We start from the raw sequence: 18,010 nt of genomic DNA on the forward strand, positions 1-18,010 counted from the left end.
CTCATCTGTTGAAATTCTTCCAACACAACTTTTCATTTTCGTGATTCATGGACGCGCTGCGGGCCTATTTGCCACCACGGACTTTTACTCACTCACTCACTCACTCACTCACTCTTACAACCCGGTGACGTAATGTGTAGTGCACTTATAAAGTGCACTACCACAAAAAGCATAGATAAGGGAATATCGGTGTGAAAAACAACGAATAGAAAAAACTAAGTTAAAGCTTTTCAGGATCGAGGCAATTCAAGCAGGGTTTAAGCTTACCCTGGGTGAGCAAAAAACCGTCATGACTTTTAACACTTCGGCCGTGGTTCTTGAAGCGAAGTTACACCAAAACAAGCAAGAATCCTGATAGTGCGTTCACTCTGGACTAACTATTTTTCAGGATCTAACTCCTGACAAATATCATTAGTTTAGTGAAATATGAATCTGCAACCATCCGGGAGTTTTAGCAACCAGTCAACGTATGAGATTGATGTAACGATGAGGAGGTGACGAAAGGACAAAAATGCATTATTAATCATAATTTGAATAAGTGTAAGTGAGTTGGATTCTAATTAGTTTACGCAAATTGACTCCCTTGCAAACATGCAAACAACGCCAACCATCTTTCAAAGGACTTTCAAGAGTCTGACCTTGGAATAGAAACTTCAAAGATAAAAAGTCAATTTGGCTACTTATGCTTTACTCCATGCTCCTTTGTGTAACTTGCTGCTGGTGACAGCGTATCAGCTGTTTGAAAGGACAAAAATGATCGGGAATGTGCCAACCCCTGAACTCGATAAATGCATTTTGGGATAAAAGATATGTAAAATATAAACTGGAAAGCTGACAAACTACTCAGCAGAACCAGTTAGTGCTATGTAACTTTTATATGAATAGTTACGAATTTAAGAATTTTTTCCTATGACTGCACCAATTGAAATCGAAAATGTGCATCACAATTGTTTGTTCCGGTCAATAGCTTTTGATGAATGCTCTAACATCTCAGTGTAATCCCCTAAACTGAAGTATCAAAATGTCGGAAATTTTAGCGCTACAACGCCGAAAGATTCACTCGGGTTATCTCTCGTTGCAATGCAAAAAAAAGGGACATGCTCATTACTAGGATAACATCCTCTATTACGTAAACTTACTAAAAAATGTTAATGCAGGGTTTAAAATAATACAAAAAATCTTTTTGATCAAAACGGAAAATATGACCAAAGATAGATGAGCAAGTCAAGAGATCATAGAAGCTTAAGTAAACAAACATAAACTGTAGAAAAGCCAGGGTCAAATTTTTTATTGCAGTTGATCAGTTTTGAATTCTGGGGAAAGACAGGGTAGATGGACAAAAAATGAGATTTAGACAACCGAATTTCTTGAAGGATAGCTAAAAACAGGAAATATTGTTCATTGAAGAAGCTTTCGTGAGTAAAGGTGGACATATTCACTTAGACGTCACTTTGAGGGTGCTTCTTCTACAAAGTTCTTATCACGCAAACTCGGTAACGGCTTGCAAATCCCATTTTTTGGAAAAAAAAACTGTAAGAAAATAAAGAAAATAATTCTTTATTCTCTCAAAAAGCTTTTAAGTCGTAAAACTTTACAACACAAGCATTGTATACAGTACGAGATTATGTCAACGGCACGAAAAGAGCTGATAAATTATTCGAAAAATATAAAGACCCTTATAGTCATTGAAAATGAAGCATAACTTACTCTCAAATTACCTTTCGTTTAAATTTTACTGAGGGCTGTATAAAATGCATTTACATCAGAAAACTTGGCAGTTCAAGGGATATGTAATGCCAAGCAGCAATGCACATTAAACTAGTTATTAAAAAATGGCTTAATTACAATATTATTGAAAGATATTTTCTCCACAAAAGCAGTTTGCCTTTCCTAGGATTGAAGTTAAGGATCATGATGGTTTTTTCTTGCATTCAAGGATTAATGGCACTTGTAATCCGTATTCCGACACACACGGGCTTTTCCATCGCGCAATGGAGTCGTGAAGACTGTTGGTGTTGGGAAGAAAACATGTTGATCCGGCGCCTTAAGGATTTTTTCATACGCAAAAGGGTAGTAAATCTTTAAGGATTTTAAGGCCTGCTTTATCAGGATACACTGGCGAAAGTGTTTTTTACAATTACTGCAAAATTGTCGCGCGCTTATTGGTTAATTTTTATTGTCAATAAGCGGACAGACACATAAATTTATAATTTATGCGAGGATGACGTGATATTACTTGCGTCAGATTGAAGTTTCTCGCATTTTCGTCTAGCGTTTTTCTCGTGTTTTGACTTAATTTTGACCACTCTGCCTTTTTGTTATTGTAAAAAACAAATTGATGTCAGTTTTTCATGCGTCTGTCCTGTTATTGACAATGAATTGCGTCATAACATTGTCAAAGTTGTCTGCGGATCCACTCGGCTATCGCCTCGAGGATCCACAGCTACTTTGACAATGTTATAACGAAACTCGTGATCAACTGTAACAGGACAGACGCATGAAAAACTGACATCAATTTGTTAATTTTACCATTTTCTTAAGTCCTACATTTAGTTTTCTACTTAAAACTGATGCGACTGATTCGGAATAGTAGAGGACAGTTCTGCTCTGATTACCGTAACTTAAGAGGATCTTGTCCGATGACAAATTTTCCTAGTTTGGGCACCGACCAAAACGTAAGTGCAGTAAGACAATCGCGTTTGTCTCATTCGATTCTGTGAACTGTTCCTGTTTCTTTGTTAGAAGCAACAGAGTTAACTGATCAATGACCAGTTCAGTTTTATTAATCCAAGGGGGCCAAGTGGATTCGATAATCATAGGATTATTGTTTAGGAAAATTGGAGCTCGACTTTAAGATGGAAAGGGTTTCACTTTTTTTCGACTGACGATCACCTGAGACAAACTCTACATGTTGTTGAGGTGTTCATATCCGGGTGGTACAGTTTTTAGCTGAATTCGTTTACGTTCGGTGGCACTAAACCGACGAAGGGAAGCCGTGCTTTGACTATATACATAACTCCCTTTTAACTATGCTCGGTTTAGTGAAGTTTACGGTGGTTCATCACTAGGATCATAAAACTGACAACTGCGATGTGCTCACTAAAGATGAGGTCAAGTCAGGCTGTTATGCTCGAAGTAGTTCAGAAAAAGTGAATCACACCTTAAGTTACTTCAAAACAAATGCCTTGCTCTTTCGTCTCTTTTATTATGCCGCACTGCAACTGATGGTTCTAGCTTTTGCGCGGATACTGGATCACCGAAAATACTCCTCTGCAGTACTGTTTACTTCGGAGGGTCCAGAAATTGGCTATGAGCCTTTTCAATCGGTGTGCGAATCAAAGAATATTCTACACGACTGTTGCTATTATGATGCTGATAAAAGCTATCGAACACTGCTTTTTGACGGAAAGTAAAACCCAAGGACATTATCTCATGATCAAAGGGCATTTTTGGGCTTCTATTGGGCATCGGCTATTCCCTATGATATTCACTTTCCCTCTAAAGACAAGTTAAGGCAAGACAGTTTACAACATGATAAATTTAAAAAAAACCCGAGTTTTACAATCCTTAATTCTTGAATGCGTGCTCGCTATGGGAAGCCAGTTTTGATCTTTCAGAGGTGTTTAGAAATTAAATAAGTCTTTTATTTATCATGACAAGAAAAGTGAAATTGACGGCACGAAGTTTACATCTGCTTTTGAAGAATGGAATCAAACCAGTGTGGTTTTGCTTCCTTGGGTTTTGCGGTCAACTATGACTTGAGAAAATTTTGTGCGAGGCCATAATTTAGTACAAATTATTTCAGAAAAATGTTACCGCAGCAGCCAAGTTGTACAAGATGACTGACTTAATAGCAATGTACTTCCTTGTCTTCAAATCGCTGAGAACATAAAAGGACATTGTCGCGCGGGAAAAACCTTTTACACCTCAAATCCAAATTATTGACGAGGCCTTAATAAAATGGAATATTAATCCTCTTAAAGCGATTCCTATTTTGTTTGAAGTATTAATCTTGCCAAGTTTGAGTAAACGTACTTCCACTCGCTTTAATGCCTTACACAGACACTGCATGGTATTTTCAGCAGCTATGGCACATTTTCCCTTAATTTCTGTGCAAAAACCCAACAGCTTTTCTTTATCGTTGAGTTTATATTTGCGTTCGTTGCTTTTAAAACTAATCATCACCCACGCGCTGTTAAGTTTGGAAACTAAACTACAGTGACAACACATGATTTCCCAGTAAATTTTCAGTCACATTATGCCGGCTATTTCAAAGAGTGCAAACTAAGTCCATCCTATTCACATATGGTCGTTCCAATTCATAAACGCATTTGAGCACTTTGTCTCACTTTGAATGAGGGACCAAAAGGTCGATGAACAAAAATACGTTCATGCTACGCGGGCTGAGTGAAAAAAATTCCTTTTTTTAGCACTGACGAACGCTGTACTATGCAAAGCTTATTTGCTCGCATTTTTCAAAGCCTGTGTCCAGGAATAAGCTATATTACCTATTTTCAAAACACTTTAACTCCACGAGGATAATAACAATAATTTCTAGACGAACCATTTGAGCATGTCTTGAGAGTTCAAGCAAACGAACAATTGCTTAGTGCGACTCCCGAGCTTACGTCAAAAATATTGGATCGCTTTTAAAATTTAGCTCTATTCTGGCTTATTTCCTACACTTTACTTCGACAGTTTATGAATCACTTCGACTAACTTGGTTCATTTCTGGTTGGTTTTTTTTTTGTTTTCAAGGCCTTATCTTTATCTTAAGACGCAGGACTCGAACAGATTCGTTATTCCGTAGGAAACTAAGCGAACATGTGAATATTCTTTCCACACCCCTCGTTTTACTTCTATCGCACGCGAAGTCGACGTTAATACTTAAACCTGGATAAACTTCTTACAAGGAAGAAGTTAACTTTAAACGGTAAAAGAGATTAAAGAGCATACACGCATGGTAAACTTAAGTTTGCCGAAAACAATTTTCGCGCATATTGCATGCAGTGTTATCTTGGTTTGAGAAATTAACTCTGACGATCCATGCAACAAATAACTTGAACTATTCTCTGGCAATTTTTTAAAACTTGCTTTCAATTAACCTTTCCCTTGGAAAATGTTTTAAAAATATGACAACCCTATCCACCATCATTTTGAGTGAAGGCCTTCTGATAATTCCGACATATTTAGACTGAATTTTGAACCAAAATAAATATAAAAATATTCATGCATTTATTCCAGCAAAAAAGGCCGTCACTGTTTGTCACTCTTAAGAGGAAAGTACGGAAGCAAAGGATATCGTTTAATACAAGGAACTCAGAATTTAATTTAATTTGATTTTTGGTTGACGCATTTTTTTTTTACATTTTACAAAAAAGAAACAGCTTTGCAGTTGGCCAACACTCCTGCTGTTTTTTAATGGAGGGTATCCTTTATAATTTTATTATTTCAGTCTACGCGAGGGTGAGCAGATAAAATACATCGGTGATTTTGATCGCTGATAAAAAATCCTATACTTTGATGTTTCGAAAAACTGAACAATTTGGATTAAAATTGCAATTGAAACTTAAGAACAGTTTATACCCTAAAATTATTCAAGGATGAATGCTGTACTTTGTTCGACACGTTTAGCCACAATGGATCGGTACGAAATTGTTGGTTCTTTGACCACGACGACCGCTTTAAATTGCTGCCACCCTTCACATGTCGAAAGCGGAGAAAATGACGAGTTACAGTGGAGACCCTTCCAGAGCTTTCAGATATTTCATCTTTATATCCACAAATGTTAAAATATTTTGTCAAATAATTTTTAAAGTGAAGATTTGCTTTAAGACTGACACCATGACAACCGAATTTCGAGAGAATTATTCTCGTGTTTTTTGAAAGCGTCATACCTTTAAATATATGTATAAATTCTGTTTTAATGGCTTGACACACTGGCCCTGTTTACGATTTCTAAGTTCTTACTGAAAAAAACCTTCTATTTTCCAATAATCAAATCACATTTTGTCCCATTGCGACCTTGGGTGTTTGACGTTTTTAATAAGGCTATTCTGTGTCTTCGTTGCATTCTTTTAAATCTTAATCCGGGCAGAAGTCCTGAAAGACCATTTGGCGAGAATATTACAACAAATATACTACACACTCGAGTAGGTATCAGCCGAAATGGTTGGGAGAGATATTTTACAAAACAGCATTATAACAAGAAAGTGTTACTGAGAAGTTGAAAACATTTAAGCGTTTTGTTTTTTCCTTCATGCGTGAGAATAAGAACAATCGCATACCTGACAGTTATATGAAAATTTATTAATATTATGTTGTTTTCATTCAAAAATAGCTGTGATGTTTTAGTTTCACTTTCGAAAGAGCACTTGTCTTCAAGGGATTTTTTCATTTAAATTTCCAAAGGAAGGATCCATAATGACTAAGCTTGATCTTTGTTTTAAGTTGAACTGAAGATCGAAAGAGTCAACCTACTACTACAATGAGGAGTTGTAAAAACCGTATGACATAAGTCTGTTAGCCCGTCAGAGGAATAATTCCAAGCTACCGATAGCACGTATTTTCAGCATTGACATATATATTATTACGAATAACATGAACAGCCTTTGTAGGTCAGATACGGCTAGGAGTTGACGGAATAATAATTTAAAACATCTGAAGCAGCAACCAAAGCATTGGCATAAGGCGAAGCACCTACTGGACGACAACAACACATTCGACACGATTTCTTGAAAACAAAATTCAACAGAAAATGTCTCAGTGTAAGAAATAAATTCAGATTAATACCTGTTTGCACGGTGATGTTTCTCTGCATAATGCTCCCCAAAAGCACAATGATAAACAATGTTCCAACCAACATATTTCGTTATTATTGTCAGGTCCGTTAAAGATGGACTGGTAAGGAAACTGCGAAATATCTACTTTTTTCGGAACAGTCCATTTCACGTTTTCTACGTTGTCCCGCTGAATTTCGTAGCCAAGAGACTGATTTCGAACGGCGTGAGTTCAAAATATCCTTCTTTCAACCTTCCATGTCGCGGCCACATCATAAATTGGAATTTCAAGATATCGATCAGGCATCGCCGCGTTTATACAGGTGATCTAGGCCTGCAGCACGTGGTTTGCCCGCCAAATAACCACACAGCATTAATGACTCGGCAGAGATCCTGACAGTCGTTTGTCAGCTATTGAAGCCAGCCATTGATGGATTCACAACAAAAATGACGGAAACCACTAATAACAGATTGCGTGCGTCTGATTGGCTGCACGGAAAGTGATTATATCTCTCAGCCAATCGGCTTTAAGATTTTACTTGAAATAAAACACCTTTAAATTTTACGTCAAGGGAAAATACCCCAAAATACGAGTTAAAAACAACCAGTTGTGTAATGTGATATTGGCATGGTGATTTTACTTAGCTGGAATTTTGCTATCAATGAGCGGTTTATGTTTTCACGGTATAGACCTAATCAACACTGAAAAAAAATTAATGAACTTTTAAGCAATCATATCATATCGTAAACTGTATGGTAATTTTCACAACAGGTACTACACGATAATATCAGCGCTAAATTTAAAATACCGCAGTTATGACCAAAAAAAGGCGTCGGTCAAATTACAATCATCAACAAGAGCGAGCTACTTTGTTCAGTGGAGAGAGAACTTTCAAAAAAAGATCTACTTCGTCAAGCAGCTCTGATTATTGAGTTTCGAAGACGTTACTTGTAGAAAAAGAAAATCTCTTCTCTTTGGTGTGTTTATAAAAATGATAAACCGCAAAATTATCTTCTATAATTGGATTCGGAATGAACTTTGTTTACCGGTTCTCAATATTTTACGCTACAATCTGAAGTTTATTTTTTGCACGAAAAACAGAAGGCCAAAAAGAAATCCGTATCCCGGCTTCACTTTAAAAGCCTGATAAGAAAAAATATTGCACGAATATGAAAATGATGAAGACGATTGTGTCGTATTTCTTGCGAGAAAATTAAGCTTTCAGTAGAGCCAAATTCTTCCTGGTTGAAGTCATCAGGACATTATTATTTGCATACATCAAAACCAAGCAGACATAGCAATATGTTCTTCACTCAAAATTCACATCAGTTTCGTAAGGCCGTACCATTCAATAATATATAAAGTTCTACTCTTTATCAAAGGGTTAAACTGATCATAACAAAAAAAAGACTGCTCCAAGTTATTCTTCGGTGTTGTAAGTTTGGCCTTGGCATTTAACGGTAAAATGTTTGCTATATAATTGTTATAATTATGCACGCAGGTGTTTTCAGTTGTTAATACGCTTCTTTTCAAAGAAACATGCAATACCACACAGATGATGTCACAGACCAGCTGTAAAAATGGCTAATTTGTTGAGCTATTAAGAAAAACCAAACAAACAAAGGTAAATAAAAAAAGCAAACATCTTTCGTCTAAAGTAATATGGATTACAGAACTTTCGAATAGAATGATGCTAGTTGGGCTTAAGGAATACAGCGAAACGAAACAAAGGCCTTATTCAGTCAGAATTATGTCCTGCAAATAAAGCAGGTATCGATGTATTAAGGAGACAGTTCACGACAGCGGCCTTGTTTCACTAAATACGAATTTGCCTACCTAATTGGTAATCGACGAAACAACGACCTCACAGGACCTCACATTTTCTTAGCATAAGGCATTGCTCTTAAAGATTCCCCCGCCTATAAATATCAGTGGCAAACTGATAAACTCTGGCTCCCAACAATTTTCTCAAGACACCCTCCTTGTTTCGCTCAATACCAATTTTCCTACATCATTGGCTATCGCTAACCCAGAAGAACAGTCTGTTTTCGATGCCTGGGAATACTAGCCCACATTAGTGATGTTGCAGTGATGTTAAAGGCCTATCAGTCAATATTTTCGTTTCCGACCACAGACGGGGTGTCGTCAATGGCTAAGCACGACAATCAAGAGCCAGGCATAGCACGAGTAAGAAAAAGTAAGATGGAAGAAAAGTAGGAGCAACAAACACTTGCTATTAGTAACTAGATTTAATTTCCTGATAAAATTTGTCAATTGGTGAGGTTAAAGGAAAATGGCAGAGATTATCAACTGAGTTTAAAACTGATCTAAATCTGGTTATTTAAAAGTTTGACGAGAACCGAAGATAAGATAATGGAAAGGGAAAAAGTTCACTCCTGTGTAATCAATAAAGGCAAAATAGGAAGCTACTACACCAGTAAAGAAATGGATAAATGAATAACTTACTTTTTTCTTGGCACATTTCATCAGTGCGCGTCAAAAGGTTCTGTATATCACGGGCTAAGTTGCAACTTTATCTGAAAAACAAAAACAGGTAGCTCATACACTCAGTTTGTTACGGATGCCTCGATATATGCAGTCGAAGCCAATTAAAATATTCCTCTGACAAGAAATTCAGTGAGTAAAAGTATACTCTGGAGTAGATCATTCCATGGACTTTACTTAGCATCCCGCTGTCATCAAGGACGCTATTGAAAACAAATGGATGGGTGGAACAGAGCAGGAAATACAAGATGTTACAGTACTTTCAGTTTGTACAAATTTATGCCCTCTCTCTCTCTTTCTCTCTCTTACCTGATTGTGTTCTGCTGTAAAGGCTCTACACACTCGCTTCAGAATAGTCATTTTGTACAATTTTTCATTAACTCACGATATAGCCCTGAGACATTCAATCACGGATATTTCGTACCCTTTTTATGGTCAAAACTCACCAAAAGGCAAAGAGACTCGCCTAACTTATCTGACTTTACAAAGAAAAGTAGTAGCTGTTGTAGTCTTTGTAGTCAATAGATTTCTCTTATTTCTACTTTTAAGCACTCCCGAAATAGAGCTACACATTATTGCTTTAGTTTAAGGAGTTGATTACTTTTTCAAAACCATCCAATGCTACTCAGTTTCATGCTTCTCGACAAGGTATAAATCTAGTTTTATTCTTTCTCACTTTGCCCTGAAAAGTTTGTACTATTCCATAATCTATCCTCATCTCTTTTACTGCAACATTGTATGGGCTTCCATTTACAAAACAAATCTCCATCGTATTGTGACTCGACAAAAGCGGGTGATAAGAATTATAAATAAATCAGTTATTGATGCTCCTTCAGACCCCATATATAAAGATCATTGCATGTTCAAATTTCATGATATTTCGGCTTATTTGATATTCAATGATTTCAATAACGAGATCCATAACACAATACAAGAAATGCTGATGCTTTTAGATTGCCCTTACGTAGAACTAACACTAGGAAATTCTCCGTAAGTTATAAGGGCCCTAAAAGTATTTAAATTCATTAGACAAGGATGTTTGCACCTAAATTTCCTTTTATTCTTTTAAATTAAATTTGAAAAAATACATTATTAGCAACTATTACTTTAGTGAATTTATCTATATTTCCATTATCATATTTCACTACCTGTTTTTTTAAATTTGTAAGCGAAAAAATACATAATTAACAACTATTAGTTGAGTGAATGATAATTGCATCGTTTTCAATATCTGCTGTACTTTTAGTCTATATTAACACATTTGTCAGTCATACATCATACTTTCGTTCGCTCTTTTTGGAATTTTTTAAAAATCATTTGATAATGGCATTACATTGTGAGTAATAAATACCACTTATTAACCGAGAGTGAGGTCATTTACAGGGAAATCTCAGACCGAGGCCTTGATGTATTGATAGAGCGATAGTGAGATCCATACATCAAGGTCGAGGTCTGAGATTTCCCTGTAATGACCGAATGGACGAGGTTAATAAGTTATTTACTATATGGCCTTTGTTTTTGGGCTCAGTTTTGGCCTGTTCTTCGTCCCTTGGATAATAAAACTCGCTCTCGCTGTGGCTCTCTTCGTCACTCATACTAAAGAAGTATCTGTATGCTAGTTTTTTTTCCAGTTATTGAAAATATAGTTCTACTTGTTCCATATCATTTTGTTGTTTTCGCTCACGTGCTCGTAGCCGAGAAACATTTTCATAATGCCCGGTCATTACAAGAAAATCTTGCCCGCTCAGCAGCCAATCAATGCGCGCGTACTATTGTAGCCATATAATAATATGTATTGTTATATAGCTGAGCTTTTTCCCTCAACAGCGCGTGCTCTCATTGGTTACTTCGAGGTCACATGACATCTAACAATAAAACTGTTTCCCGCCAAATGTTTCTGAGCGGGCAACAGTGCAAAATCTATGACGTCAGAGGGTAACAGTACACTGTTACCCGCGAACGTTGACCGACGACCGCCGTTGCTGTTGCCATTGCTCGTTTTTCTTTTTGTGCTATATAACAAATCACTTAGTGACTGGTCCCTTGGGAAACAGCTAGTTTTGTTTCCTTCGAATCTCAATGTTTCCCTCGGCTGCGCCTCGGGGAAACTTTGAGATTCTCGGGAAACAAAATTAACTGTTTTCCTCGGGACCAGTCATTAAGCGTTTAATATTTTATGATTGAACTGTAACCGGGGAAGCTTTACCCTGTAAGCCACGCGGTTTCCATCAAGGCTTCCCCGCCACTTTTTGTACTTTGATCATCCTTCTATCGCTGTAAACTTTTGTGTAGTGTGGCAAAATAAAATTGAATTGAAGTGAAGCAATCTTCACATGGCTGTTCAAAAATAACGAACTCAATCTTAGACATAGGAAAGTTAGAAACCATGCACCTTCCTTGGGCACATGACACAGGTCGGTTATCAGGTGATTATACTTTTTAACAGGAATTTTTTGGAATGCCTCGGCAACTCGACACTAGTTCGCTTTGTAAGCGAGATCGTATTCAAATGTTATGAAGAGATGCAATTAGTGTCTATGGAAAAAGTACTTTGATATATAAACAACTCCAAAAGCAATAATATATCTATCAAATTGATCTTATGGAAACCGGGTCATCACCAGATAACCTGTATTTTTACCTCTTCCTTAAATGCATGTTATGACTTGCAATCTATTGGGCAACTTGAAACTTATACCTGCAAATGAAAAAATGTATATATCAAGAAAAGGGTAATTCCGTCAGTCGTTGAGGCAGCAGACTATAATTGTGTCTGGTAGTGCAACCGATATTTGGAACATTATTGAAGTGGCTTCGGAAGAGTTAAAATTTAATTAGGCGCACCATCCACTTTTCTGGCCCAAAAAGACAACTCTTCTTCGTTTACCCCTCCCCCGAATGAGGTCCACCACTAGCGAGCGACACTAGTTTAAGTTTAAGTTTAAGTTCAATAAAGCTTCTTACCAATGTACAAAAGAAAATATATATACAAAAGTACAATAGGTAAAGGAAAGCAATAGGGGGAAACTGAATTCCCATCTAAAAACTGCTCTCCAGAAATAAAAGTTAAAACAATTAAGAATAGTATATCTAATATATAATTTCACAATGTGTACGAAATCTAAAAGACCTATCTATTTACAAAGATAATTAAGTAGTAAAGTTTTAAAAGAGCTTAAGCTAGAAGCAGACATAACTGAGTTAGGTAAAGAGTTCGAGTCATTAACGTAACGGTTAAAAAATGAAAATTTAAAATAGTTTGTCCTTGCTGCTTTAGGTCTAATTTCAAAGTCATGGTTACTTCTAGTTCTTGTTGGGCCAGTCAGGTCCACATATGCGGTATAGTCAATATCAGAATAGCCATGAATTATCTTGTAAAGCTGAAGCAAACAGAGGTATTTCCTTCTAAGCTCCAATGATGACCAGTTCAGTTCAGTGAGCCTTTCAGAGTAAGGTTTATCAGATCCACATATCAATCGGGTAGCACGACGCTGGGTGGATTCAATACTGTGTATGTGTTTAACCAAATAAGGGTTCCACACTGGGCAGGCATATTCCAAAATAGGACGAACTAAAGCATTAAAAGCTGTTTTAATTGCCACAGGATCTTTCACTAAGGTGAATAGTTGTTAAATATCCACCACAGTCACTAGCCACCGACTAGGGCAGAAATCGTTGACGTCACCCATTGTCATTAATGTGCCAACCAGACCCTCATTGGCTGTCGAAACAAGGGATCTTTTGTTTCTTTGGTTGCCACATTGAATAACAAAAGCAATGTTTGTTAACAGATATCTTCGCTATATCATGCTCTACAAATATCAGTAACTGTACGCATCATTTTTTGTTTTTGTTTTTAAAGCTGAAATAAGGTAGGGAGGACTTATCCATAACTTGTGGTTCAGTGTAAACGGCGCAAAAAATATCTTTGAATTAGACCCCGTTTATATGAAGAAAGTTGTCCTGGGTAGAAGGGTCACCCACCTTGCCAGGCCAACTTCTCCCGACCGTTTACATGAGTAAAGTTGTCCCGGTTGACCGCGTCAAAGTTAACCCTACTAAATTATTCATTGGCCCTTCTTAATAATTCATAACTTCAATATCCCTCTTTCCGCTGGATTTCTATTTTTTAAATCACTCACACGGTCACTGTTGACTCAGATTTAACTTCTTTGATAGCAATTTAAGCCACAATGTTCATTTTAAAGATAAAACACGGACTTATAAAAAAAAACGCAGCGAATCGTTTATATGAGAAAACAAAAGTTGGCCCGGCTAGGAGGGTGACCCTACCGTCGAAAAGGGTGACTCGTCTAGGCGGGTCACCCTTCTAGCCGAGCCAACTTTTGTTTTCTCATATAAACGATTCGCTGCGTTTTTTTTTATAAGGAAATGTAAGAAAAATTAGCTCGCCCAAGGTAGCTCGGGTAGGTCAGTGACCCTTCAACCCGGGACAACTTTTTTCCATATAAACGGGGCCGTCCTTAATTCAGTCCCATTCACTCACAGAATTATTGCTTTTGATTGGCTAATAAACAACAAAGTTTGGTAAGAACCAGTCAAATCTTTTGTTTTGAAATCAAACGCGAGCCCTGGATGGCGCAATTTTCGCGTGATACGCGTGCGTTGTTTCTGCTTAACCATCTCAAATTTTTTCATGTATATTATTAATAAGTAATCACATGATTTTTCCCCAATTTTTCTAGTGCAATTTGGAATAAATAAGCACTTGTAAATTTTTTCAAAGACCACAAACTGCACTGGCCCTCCGAGGTCGTACAATTTTGTGCGTCTTTGAAAAAGTTATTTATTTCAAAATGCACTTGAAATCATGCGATTGCATTTAACAAATTGATGTCAGTTTTTCATGCGTCTGTCCTGTTATTGATCATGAATTTCGTCATAACATTGTCAAAGTAGCTGTGGATCCACGAGGCGATAGCAGAGTGGATCTGCAGACTCCTTTGACAATGTTGATGAAATTCATTGTCAGTAACAGGACAGACGCATGAAAAACTGACATGAAATTTGTTTTTTACAATAACAAAAAGGCAGAGGGCTCAAAATTAAATCAAAAGACGAGAAGAAAGCGAGACAAAAATGCGAGAAACTTCAATCTGACGCGAGCAATATCGCGTCATTATCGCATAAATTATAAATTTATGTGTCTGTTCGCTTATTGACAATAAAAATTAGCCAATGAGCGCGCGAGAATTTTTGCAGTCATTGTAAAAATACAAATTGATCGTTTTCAGCGAATGCACAGTAGTCCAGCGCCTACCACTATGAAACACAATCTTGACCTTTAATACTTAATAAACTCCTTCGGGCGGCTAGTATGCGTCCTGTAATTCACATCACGTAACGTGAAGGAGCCAATAAAACTGCGAAAATTAATAAGTGAGTTATAAACAAGTAAAAAGTGGTTTGTAAAAAGTGCTTTCCGCGCATTCTGATTGGCTCGCTCGGAGCTGAAAAGCAAGTACTATTTACAAAAAATGGACAACTTTGAGTTTACAAGACATGTTTTGATCGATCATCTTCAGTTGCAAGTGTTCGTTACAGTGCGAATTTGAATTTGTGTCAATGTTGAAAGTTGAACTTACGTTTATACGTTGCAGTTAGAATTTTAAATTACCGGTGAACGTTACAATACTAAATGCAAACAATCGAATAGTGTGCGCGCAAACAGTGTAATAAAAGAACACTTGCAACTGAAGATGATCGATCGAAACGTGTCTGTTTTTTTATCCAGACCAAGTAAACATGTAAAAATAAATGTAAATGCTTTGTTTGTAGTGGAAGTGCACTTAGCTATCAAGCTACTTTTAGTTCACAGACACCCCACTTTTGATAATCTGGAAGAAACAATTCAAACTTAACAGAAACGGGAGTAAGAACCCCAACTGGCAGGAGGCAATCAGTCGGCTATTTACAAAGCCTGGCAGAGTTGAATCCGGGACAACCGGTAACAAATCCAAACCAGAGGTCAGAACGAGATTTGAACACGGGAAAACCGCACGCAAACCCAACGCCCTAACCAATCGACCATCCCGCCTCCCTACTGTTCACTGCTCACAAAATGGCTTCCCGTTTCGCTTTGGTTACCGAAGCAACTTGTTTGTTTTTTCCCTAAAATATCCATCACTGTTCACTTCCACTATGGTGAATTGTTAATGATTATACGAGGGCAAGAAACGTCTGTCACAGAGGGAATTATCTTAATAATTTCCTCATGTATGTTGATAGTGCGTATTCCCTTACTCCTCCCCCCTAGGAGCATGACTGTTCATCCAAGATCGTCAGGCTAAGCGCAGGATCCATTTTGTGTGGGCGTAACCACGCCTACAAATGGCGCTGGCGAATGGTGTTGCTGGGCCAGATGCAGGTCACAGAAGTTCTGGACCTTATTGTTTTTCATTAAAAATAAAAGCCACAGAGGTACACTGTATGGGAACAAGATGACAAGGAATCTTCCTTTTATTTATAGCCCAAATATTTCAGCCAATCTTGTTCACGGAGCTCGTTTTTTACTTTCCTCGGGGCCACTCCCTCTTCGGAAAGGGGAAAATAGAGACCTTAAGCCCTATTCGCTTTTTTGCTTTAACTACCGTTGTCGGCACGTATCTTTTAAAGCGTATCTAAGTCTCAATTTTTTTTTATTAGCCCCAGCAGAGGATCGAGACAGCAGAGTGAATTGTCAAAGGTCTTTGCATTACGACCCCACGGATAGGACAGCTAAAAGAAGAGACTTTTACATTGCTCTTGTCAACTTAGACTGTAATGTAATTTCTAAGATTGTACTACTTGTAAAGGCTTAGAACCCTTTCCTCAACTGTGAATATTAAAATTACTCCTGTCAACTTCTTCTTGGCCTATTTTACAGTAATTTTGCCATTTACGTACGGCAGGATCTCAACCTATAATCTGTTCTATGTGCTAATAAATTGCGAGATTACACGGACGTAAAATCGCCTATAGTTTGAATCCGTAAATTGATAATGTCCTCTCCACGTTCTTTCAATCCAATTCTCGTCAGTTTGTTTTTTCTCAACATTCAATTTTTGCTTCTTCCTTTCTTCGCACTTTGATTCATCTTGACTTTCCATCAATCCGGGTTCGTGCAACTCGTCATTTCAGTGAAGTTCCAAAATCAAACGTTTCGTATTTTCCCTTTTGCTTCCAATCACAGAAAATCACTTTTTCGGTGCTGAAGCAAGGGAAAGTAAACATAAGATGTGAAGCATTTCATGCCTAAAAACTGAACAAATCCCCGTAGCTTGGGCGCGGTTTAATGGCAGTTTTGGCGCTCGTTTGACTCTTCGTGAAAGAGGCCAATCAGCTCTCTTCTTCTAATGCCTGCTTCAAGGCTTCCTGGTGAACTTCTGTCAATTGTCCAACACAAACTGTCCACATATCCGCGGCAGTCTGAGATAAAGAACAAAAACACTAGTTACAAATCAACAGCAACAACACGGAATCAACGTCCTGCAAAACAATTAAAATGGCAAAGAACTACATGGAGGAATACGAGGATTTGAGAAAACAATAACTTTTATTCTTAAAAAGAACTGAAGTACTCTGTAATCTGAAACCCAATCAAGTATTTGCGCTTCCGAATGAATCATTTTCAAAAACGTGGTAATTCAGTTCTTGTGGCATCGCGTCGACGCTCTCACCTGGATCAGTCGTATAATGGAAAGAACTCTTTTTCTCGCTGTTTCGTCGTCACTGAGTACATCGTGCACAAAAACGTCTCCAAAAATTTGAAGTATTCTTGGTAGATTGCTGTAGTTTGTACCCAACACAAGTGGGTTATTCCTGTTTGGAAAATTAAGGTATCAAATCAACTTTCTCGCTACAAAAATAAAAGGTCTGCAACAGTTTTTTTTTTCAACTTACATACCCTTCAATCAAATCACACAGGTAACCATAAACGTGCGGTGCTTCTTCTTTATCTTCTGTTATCGGTAGCGAACCAATTAATGCTGGAATAACTTCATTTAATGCGATGTTTCCGCGGTTGTATTTACAGATTTTTGCCACAGCAGAAATCGCATTTTCTGTGGCATTCACATTTTCACGACTCCTGGAATATTGGGCGTTGATGACTTGAAATAATAATGGTACTACATCTAGAAATGAAAGAAAATCAAGTTTACATTAATTTATTGTAAATTACTTGCTCATGGGCTGTAAAGTTCGATTTTTAAGGGGTGCAGGTTTAAGGGATTTTTTGGCGGTGTAGGGATAGGGGTTCGATTTCTCGGCTCGGCGTCACATGTGGGTTTAGTTTTTTGGTTCTCTTCTCTGTAACGAGAGCTTTTTCTTCGGGTACTCCGGTTTTCCCTCCTCCTCAAAAACCGACATTCGAGTTGATTTGCGTTAATTGTTGATTTCAGTCGAGTGTCTCTAATTAGTGCTCAACCGCAAGAAGCTGACCGACAACAGACCTGCACAAGCGTTAATGTACTCCTCGCCTCCAAACTGGGCCATCACACCACACCCATAACAAGCCGCCTGAAAACAAGCACAGGAAATAATAAAGTAATCACCATTATAAAACTTTGAGGTGCAACTTCTATGATTTTTGCGGATTGATCAGTGTGTAGCAACATGCTGTGAAACTCGTTGTCCGCGGATTAACGATATGTATATACTACCGCCACTCAGCCTGTTGTGCACGATTGAAAAACGGAGCAAGTCTCCTACAATTTTGAAGATG

General features: G+C 37.6%; 2 protein-coding genes and 1 long non-coding RNA gene across 3 annotated transcripts in view; 1 reads left to right on the forward strand and 2 right to left on the reverse strand.

Annotated features, from left to right (window-relative positions):
- The window catches only part of LOC138028726 (cell adhesion molecule DSCAML1-like), a 59,181-nt gene extending 52,011 nt beyond the window's left edge, over positions 1-7,170 (reverse strand). The window contains 1 exon segment of the mRNA XM_068876329.1: positions 6,793-7,170. Within this exon segment, the coding sequence (XP_068732430.1) occupies positions 6,793-6,865 (73 nt within the window). The 5' untranslated portion in view covers positions 6,866-7,170.
- On the forward strand, positions 2,498-17,422 carry LOC138028734 (uncharacterized). Its single transcript, XR_011127715.1, has 2 exons — positions 2,498-2,675; positions 15,563-17,422. It is a non-coding gene; the product is annotated as an uncharacterized lncRNA (long non-coding RNA).
- The window catches only part of LOC138028727 (importin-5-like), a 31,745-nt gene continuing 29,482 nt past the window's right edge, over positions 15,748-18,010 (reverse strand). The window contains exons 24-27 of the mRNA XM_068876330.1: positions 17,739-17,805; positions 17,192-17,420; positions 16,965-17,106; positions 15,748-16,713 (exon numbers count right to left, since the gene is read on the reverse strand). Of these exons, the coding sequence (XP_068732431.1) occupies positions 16,624-16,713; positions 16,965-17,106; positions 17,192-17,420; positions 17,739-17,805 (528 nt within the window). The 3' untranslated portion in view covers positions 15,748-16,623. The remainder of the gene's footprint in view (positions 16,714-16,964; positions 17,107-17,191; positions 17,421-17,738; positions 17,806-18,010) is intronic.

Source organism: Montipora capricornis, chromosome 13, assembly GCF_036669925.1.
Source record: "Montipora capricornis isolate CH-2021 chromosome 13, ASM3666992v2, whole genome shotgun sequence".
NCBI classification, from domain to species: domain Eukaryota; kingdom Metazoa; phylum Cnidaria; class Anthozoa; order Scleractinia; family Acroporidae; genus Montipora; species Montipora capricornis.